Source organism: Malus sylvestris, chromosome 3, assembly GCF_916048215.2.
Source record: "Malus sylvestris chromosome 3, drMalSylv7.2, whole genome shotgun sequence".
In the NCBI taxonomy this organism is placed as follows: domain Eukaryota; kingdom Viridiplantae; phylum Streptophyta; class Magnoliopsida; order Rosales; family Rosaceae; genus Malus; species Malus sylvestris.
In genome coordinates, this window is record NC_062262.1 from 23,430,486 (window position 1) to 23,438,661 (window position 8,176).

At 36.6% G+C, this 8,176-nt stretch overlaps 1 protein-coding gene across 1 annotated transcript; it reads left to right on the forward strand.

Moving 5' to 3' along the window:
• Positions 1-240: 240 nt before the first annotated feature.
• LOC126615350 (uncharacterized) lies at positions 241-7,529 on the forward strand. The gene is made up of 12 exons (XM_050283171.1): positions 241-670; positions 952-1,019; positions 1,687-1,770; positions 1,936-2,229; positions 2,812-2,951; positions 3,581-3,668; positions 3,984-4,166; positions 5,167-5,328; positions 6,077-6,270; positions 6,399-6,549; positions 6,803-6,968; positions 7,115-7,529. The coding sequence occupies exons 1-12, from the start codon at positions 286-288 to the stop codon at positions 7,180-7,182; spliced, it is 1,983 nt and encodes a 660-aa protein (XP_050139128.1). The 5' UTR covers positions 241-285; the 3' UTR covers positions 7,183-7,529.
• Positions 7,530-8,176: the final 647 nt, after the last annotated feature.

The following is an 8,176-nucleotide window of genomic DNA, read 5'->3' on the forward strand; positions in this document are numbered from 1 at the left end:
GTTATCTTTGTAATCTTATTATTTCAAATTATAAATGAAAGCATAACTACTGGCCCGAGGACGTACTCCAGTCACGGTGACTGTAGAGGAACCTCGTAAATTTTATGCCTTGTTTATTTATTCCATTGCACACACCATCAATTTTACAACAATTTTAAGTTAAAACTCCTATTTGGCTAATGATTAATTGTATTTAACAATTTATAAAATAAGCATAAACCCCAAAATGGAATTGGATAAACCTCCCACCCGCCAAACCCCGAATACGCAGTCTCACACAAAAAAATGGCAGCCCCCTCGGAGCTCTTGTGCTACAGAGGAACCACCACTTCTCCCTCTCTCTCCAAAACTCTCTCTCTCCTCTCTTCCCCATTTCCAATTCCCAAATATTTCTCTCGCGATCTCCGCACTCCTTCCCTTTCTCTCCACACTTCTCTTCACACTCTTCCTTGCTTCGTTTCCCGCCTCCCTGCCAACGAATTCAATATCTCCTCCACAGCAGATGACCAACAACAACAAGAAGGCGATGGCGAAGAGGAGGAGGAGCTCGTTGACGAGTCCGACGGCGGCGGCGGCGAGTTATTGACGGCCGACGTCGACGACCTGGAAGAAGACGCTCGATACTTAGTTGAAGAGTTCTCTTCCTCTTTGTCCACCCAACTCAGAATTGGTGTGTTTTTTCTTGTGAATGGAAAAACCCAGTTCATAATTTGATTGCATATGCAAACCCCAATTCGTAATTCGATCGAGTTATTCCGGAAGCTGCTGAATTTTTCCCAAAATTTCTGCTTTAAGTAGTGGGTGTCAAAATATTTATTTTAAAAAGATTTTCATTAAGAATTTTACTCCTTTAAACTTTGACAAAATAGTGAACTTGGGTTTTGGTGGAATTTTCTCGTTTAGTTTGGGATAATTGATGGGTAAGTTTCTAATGTGTCTTGATGGTTTCAGAAGATGACAAAGATGACCAAGAAAAAGTTGGTCGAAAGCAGAGGAATCAGAAGAGTACAGTTAAAACTGTGAGTATCTTCTCATGGTTATTTCATTATTTATTTATTCAGAAGAAACTAATGAGAGTTTATGTTTGGTTGATGCTCACGGATAATGGTATTACCGGTATCCTTCTAAAATTTTGGTGTTATTAAGATTGAGATGTCAGAACCATACAGCATATTCGAGCTGCTATTAAGAATGAGATATCAGAACCATAAACTGTAAGAAGTTAGTTGAAACTTGCAACAGATGTACGGTGCCCGAGGTCTCCAGGCATGACCAAGCTAGTTTAAATGAGTTCAAGATCTTCACGTTACAGTGGTTACCATGTTTCCAGCACTTAGGACCGTAGGCCCTTTATCTTAGGAATTGATAAAAATGAATATACTTCACTTGAAGGATCATAAGTAGGTGGGACTTCAAAAAATTACTTCAGCCATTGTTTTGATTAATCGTTTTTCGCAAATAGTTTCATGAGCAATTTTTTGGAGTGAGACTTTGCATATGGCCTCAGTTCTGTTTATCTTATACGTCTGGAGAACTTTATTATATTTTTCTTTTTATATTCCAAGTATACTGTTGATTATAGGATCAAATCAAATATTATTTTCCAATGGTGTAAGTTGGGGAGTCATTGTGTTGGAATGAAGGAAAAAAATATAAGTCTCTAAACCATTCAAATTTCAATTACAGATCCCTGACCATCTTCTTCCAAGGGTTGCAATTGTTGGAAGACCGAATGTTGGCAAATCAGCATTATTTAATCGTCTTGTCTCGGTACTTAACCAGAATCTGCCCTTTCATTTTCTAGTCATCATCAATACTTTTATACAATTAACAATTTCAAGCTTCCAGATGCAACTATATCTATGCTTGTACCTCTATAAATTGACTTCCCTTTTGCTTTCCTTTTCCTATTTCTATATTTGTTATGTATCTCAGGGGAACAAGGCAATTGTAGTGGATGAGCCAGGGGTTACTAGGGATCGCCTGTATGGTAGATCCTTTTGGGGTGACCATGAATTTATGGTGGTGGATACTGGTGGTGTACTTACAGTTTCAAAGTCCCAGGCTAATGTCATGGAAGAATTAGCTATTTCAACAACCATTGGTATGGATGGAATCCCACTTGCCTCAAGGGAGGCAGCTGTTGCTAGGATGCCCTCAATGATAGAGAAACAAGCTACTGCAGCTGTTGAAGAATCATCTGTCATTATATTCCTCGTTGATGGCCAGGTACAGTTTTTGGTAAATATATGCAGGACAACTGCAATGTGCCTTTTAGTTTTGACTTTCAGCTTCTTTGTGTTGAAAAGGAATATAACCTTAAATTCCTTTGAAATTCTAAATATAATCATATTCAAGCATTGGCCAGTGATACTGGTCTGAAAACTTTTTAAAAGTTAACAAGTAAATTTTAATATACTGAATAAAGTTGATCATAGAAATTGTACAATAGTATAAAATATACACATGATACAGGTTTACGATAATAAGGTGGAGGAAGTGAATTGACATTTTTTTCTTTCAAGACTTGACTTTTGGATGTCATTAAATAGCTTGGTTTTGGCGATCTTTGTGAAAGACTTTCAAATTTCTTTTAAGTGTCATTCATTTGATTGGTGGGACTTTGAGTTGAATGCAATGTGGTTTTGCTTGAGTTATGTCATTCTGATTATGATAGATTTTCCCATCATGCTACTTGTACTGTTATTCCTATTTGAACTTTTGAAGGTTTTTAAATTAAAACATACTTTGGTGAATATTGGGTTTATAATAGTAAAGATTTTAGTACATGGTATTGACAGTGTTAAACAGGCAGGTCTAACTGCAGCAGATGAGGAAATTTCAGATTGGCTACGTAAAAACTTCTCAGATAAGTACATCATTCTTGCAGTTAACAAGTGTGAATCTCCACGTAAAGGGATCATGCAAGCATCAGAATTTTGGTCATTGGGGTAAGCTAAACTCTTGTCCATTTTGTTCACGTATGTTACTTTACTAAATTTTGAGAAAAGGGTTCTGGTTAAATGTTTTTATTTTCTTGTAAAAAGTAAAACTGATAAATAGTAATGTCTTCAGGGTACCTTGGTTTTTCTTCAATACATAATAACGTAGGATTGGATAGTAAATTTCTCTATTTCTTTCTTACAACACCTGGGGTGTGGATTATAGGTGCAGGGTTGTGCTTAGGTGATGCATGATAGCATCATTCTGGGTTTAAATACTTTTTTTTTGTTATGTCTGATACACTTTTCACCGATATAGTCTTGTAAATGTTTCAATTTAGCCCTGCTTTATTACCAACTTGGACAAGACACTAAAGACTCAAGAAAAAGGGTAAATAATCTGATAATCAAAAGGAAAATTTGACTTATCTCGCAAGTTTCAAACCGTACCAATCTGTTTGTTTATAATTAGGCATGTGAATATTGAACCGTCTTGATAAGAAAATACAAGAACTAATGCTAGGATAAATTTTTATTGTTCCGATAAAAAAAACTCAGGCACATTTCAATTCTCTAGCGGACACAATAGGATACTAATATTAATTTATGAAAGGTACGGTTTTTGGTTGGTTGACCAGGTTTTCACCACTTCCTATATCTGCTATATCTGGAACTGGAACTGGAGAGCTTCTTGATCTTGTGTGTTCAGGGCTGAAAAAGAATGAGGTTTGTAATCAGTGATCACAGAAATTTTAATGTGGGTATATTAATAATTAAGTTTGACTGTCTTTTGTTGAATATTGAATTTCAATTGGCAATTGGCTTTGGCTTAACTGTGCCACATATTACTCACTTTTCAGAGTACTTTGAGCTTGTTAGTGAACTTTTCAGTTTCAATAGTAGAATCTTTTCATGCTTCTTATTATTTACTTGAAATTTTTGGTGCTTTTCGTCATCTATTAAGCCCAAAGATGCATTTCTTGCCTTGTTCTATGAATATTTTCATTTCTTTATGATTTAGTTTATTATGCTTCTATATAGGACCCGGAGGATTTTGCTGAACAGGAAGAGTATGTTCCTGCAATTGCAATTGTTGGCCGACCAAATGTTGGTAAAAGTAGCATTTTGAATGCATTGGTTGGAGAGGACAGGACAATTGTTAGCCCAGTCAGTGGAACAACCCGTGATGCTATTGATATGGAATTTACTGGACCAGATGGACAGGTTTGATTGGTTTACAATTTACATTCTACTATACCGCCTATTGTTGACAGTTATTACAAAAATCTATTATGTAACATAACTAATCTGAAACTGAAGAATCAGCAAATAACACTTCAGATTCGGTGATTTTAATACCATTATTTATCTCCTTATTAACTGACGTTATATATAAGTTTCCTTTTTGGATTTCTGCCTAGGAATGTCAAGAGACTTTGTACTGAAATCAATGATTTGCAAAACTTTGACTGCATACTTGTATGTCGACACTGAACCATGAATCTGATCTCTAGCATAAGCTGTTCATTTACTTGAATTGCATTATTCTTCTTTTACTGAATTCATGTATTGATTTTGTTGACTGAATCATGGAATTGGGTCTACAAAAGAGCCTTGCCACTTTCGAGTTGTTCAATCTCAGATAGCTAAAGCTTGTTCGTTTATTTTCCTCTGCCTGTTGGTGTGTGCTGTTATGCTGGATTTTCATTCTGTTTGGTATTGACACATGGAAATTATTCTAACAATAGGCAGTCTAGAAATTAATTCTTTGCCGACAAATATATCGAAATCCTATTTGCCTCTCTTTTAACTTCTCTTTCTTATCTGTTTTCCCCTTCCCTTTGTCTTCTTCTCTTTCTCTCCATCTTCTCCTTCTGTCTATTGATTCTGCATCTTGATCCGAGGAGTTGCATCAAGGCCAATTTTGAGCCTGTTTAAGCAAGCTCAAGTGTAGGTACAGCTCTGTTATCAACATACCAAGCCGAGCTCAAACAAGTAATAGCTTGGTTCGGATCAACTTATATGCACTCCTAAGTAGGATCCTAAAGCTATTTTGGTTCACATGCTTGAAATCTTAGCGGACAACTGTCAGAGCAATTATCTATTATATTATTCTATTTTACTTTCTTTCTGATTCCCTCTTGATGTTAAGACAATCCATTATTGATATTCAAATTTACTTGGATACTTATAATTGCAACATTTTTTTTTTCTTATCTTGCAGAAATTCAAACTAATTGATACTGCTGGAATCAGAAGAAGAGCCGTCGTTGCTTCATCAGGTAGCATGACAGAGGCTTTATCAGTAAATCGAGCATTTCGTGCCATTCGTCGTTCTGATGTTGTGGCTCTTGTCATTGAGGCCCTGGCTTGTATCACAGAACAGGTACTTTGTCCATTCTTCTTGAGTTATCATTTCTGTAAATATCTGAGAACATGCCTACAGTTTCCTGCCCGCATGTGCGCATGGTTACAAAAGTACAAACTAAGTCAGATATTGATTAATGTTTGAAACTTTTTTTGTACAAATACAATGCATTAATCACATTCAAGCGAAACCAAAATTTGAAAAAAAAAATCAAGTTAAGGTGGACAAACTTCTCAAAATAATCGTGATATAACTTTATGGATGTTTTAGCTATATGTTGAATCTTTTCTGGTATTGTAATTGTAACAAAAATACTGTGTAAATGGAATCACGTTCCTCTCCATACCCTAGCAAGTCCTAGCAGATTTGAAAGGCAGTTTCATTCATGCCAACCTAGCACTTTGCACATGTGATGCATGTGAACGGAAATAGAATTTCTATTGAGCTTAAGGAAGTTGCGGTTTTCCTGAATTGATTTGAGCTTTTTGTGCGCCTTCTTGGTGGCTGTTCTAGTTTTATCTTGTCGGTGGTTTTAAAATAAGTTTCGATGAACAAACTTTTGCATATTGTATTTCTCTAAATCTTCAAGAGTGAAAATAGCTTTTCTTTTCTCAATTTTTAAGGATTTTAATTTTATTTTTGTAAGTATAGCTTCTATATAAAATTTGAAATTTAAACGGCATCTTGGAATTTCAATGAAATGAGATGTTTACTTTCCACAAGTAAATTTCTTTTAACTATATTTCCTTCTGTATTGAACTCCTAGGATTGCAAGATTGCTGAGAGGATAGAAAGAGAAGGCAAAGGTTGCCTGATAGTTGTAAACAAATGGGATACCATACCAAATAAAAACCAGCAGACTGCGACATACTATGAGCAGGATGTTAGGGAGAAGCTTCGTATCCTTGGCTGGGCACCTATTGTATATTCAACTGCAATAGCTGGTCAGAGTGTTGATAAGTACGTTCTGAAACAGCATCTCTTTTATAGCTTAACTTGCATCATAGTTGCATTCTTCAGCTAACTTCTTGTAAACCCCAAGAATTCATTTCATATTGCTGATATTTTGGCTTGTGGAGTGGCTTTAGGATTATTGATGCTGCTAGCACAGTTGAGAAAGAAAGATCAAGAAGGCTTAGTACTTCTGTAGTAAACCAAGTGGTCCAGGAAGCACTAGCTTTTAAATCACCACCGAGGACACGAGGTGGCAAAAGAGGCCGCATTTATTACTGCACTCAGGTACTTGTTTTGTGCAGGACTCTTTCATTCCTGTTCATTACATATCTTCCCAAGTGACACCCTTGTTTATGCAAACTTTGGATGTTACCGTCCACAAGATTACGAGAAGTTCTTGGAATAAACATTAATGATGTGCCTATCTTTATGGTAGTATCTGTTCTTTTGAACTTGCATTGCGTGTCATAAACAACATATCCGGTATTTTCTTATGAACATAACAATAGATTGTGTATTTACTTTGTTTCATGTACAGGCAGCTATAAGGCCACCAACATTTGTGTTCTTTGTCAATGATTCAAAACTTTTCCCCGAGACATACCGGCGTTATATGGAGAAGCAACTCCGTTCAGATGCTGGGTTTTTAGGCACTCCAATTAGGCTTCTATGGTCTAACAGCAGAAAAACAGAAAAAGAGGAAGGTCAGTTCTGATGTAGCCTGTTGTAACGCTCACACATACATTTTTCTTGCATGCATGCCCACATGAATTTCCATGTTTTTGTGATGCTTGAATGCCGTAGAAGACAAATAATCACCTTTAAGGACTGTAAAATCATATGTTTGCAGGAAAAGCTGCAACGCGAGCACAGGCAAATCTTGTGCCACGTGACCGAAAATTGGAGTTAGCTACATGAAGCATGTGTCGTATCATCTCATAACCAGCAAGGCATTTGTTTTGGAAAGGCTTTGTGCACGGGGAAAACTAGTTAATATCAGATGCCGAAGGTAAACTTGCAATGTGGTTCATGTAAAACTGTTCTCCAGTTGACGCTTCGGACTTGGTATCAGGAAGAATTTTCGATGCAACCAACCCATCTACGGAAAAGAACTGTAATTTCATGTATGTACCCAAGTTTTGATGGCTTGGAGCTGTAGCCTTTGAATTGTAATTTGAAATCAATGTAAATAACAAATATGATACGAAGATCCAGACGTAGAAGATGTCATCGATAATCAGCATATGCTTAATCCCTTCTCCTCCTGATCCCGTCTTCGAAACTATTTAAACATTTTACATCGATATATTCTGTTCCATTAACTAATGGCTTCAAGGGAAATGAAAGTTAAACTTAACCAAATGGTTTTGATATGTATTTGCGAATCCGATAACCCGAACCTGAACCACTTTCCGTAACTATCAAGTGCTGATGAAGGTGAGAAATGAAGGAATTCCACTTCCAGGCAGATATATTTTGAAGATATTAGAGGTAGCCTCCTTATGAAACATGGCCATCAGATTCCATCTGAAGCCTTGTTGTGCTAGGATAGCACCAAACCAATTGGAACCAACTCAAGCTAACCCGCAGGAAATATATCAAATGGAATGCAAGAACAAAATATAAAAGACACCAAGAGTTTAACGAGGTTCCTCAACAATCAGTGTAACTGGAGTACGTCCTCGGAGCAGTAGGAGCTCACCCAATAATCCACTATCAACCAAATGAGAGTTGACAAAGTGTTGGCAAGCTCACAACCCAAAACCCCAATACAACCAATAACTCTCACACACCAAAGAAACAAATAGAGAGAAATATAATGAATAATTTCTTCTCTATACGAAGCTCAAAGCTAATACACAAATACAACTTTGATTGAGTGAGAACTAACCAAGAAAGAAAATCACCTTCC

Bases quoted from the DNA above. Each gene is read 5' to 3' on its own strand.
- LOC126615350 (XM_050283171.1), top strand. From the start codon at position 286: ATGGCAGCCCCCTCGGAGCTCTTGTGCTACAGAGGAACCACCACTTCT. The intron at 1,771-1,935 runs GTACTTAACCAG...TATGTATCTCAG, and splicing joins TATTTAATCGTCTTGTCTCG to GGGAACAAGGCAATTGTAGT. The intron at 6,550-6,802 runs GTACTTGTTTTG...TTTCATGTACAG, and splicing joins GCATTTATTACTGCACTCAG to GCAGCTATAAGGCCACCAAC.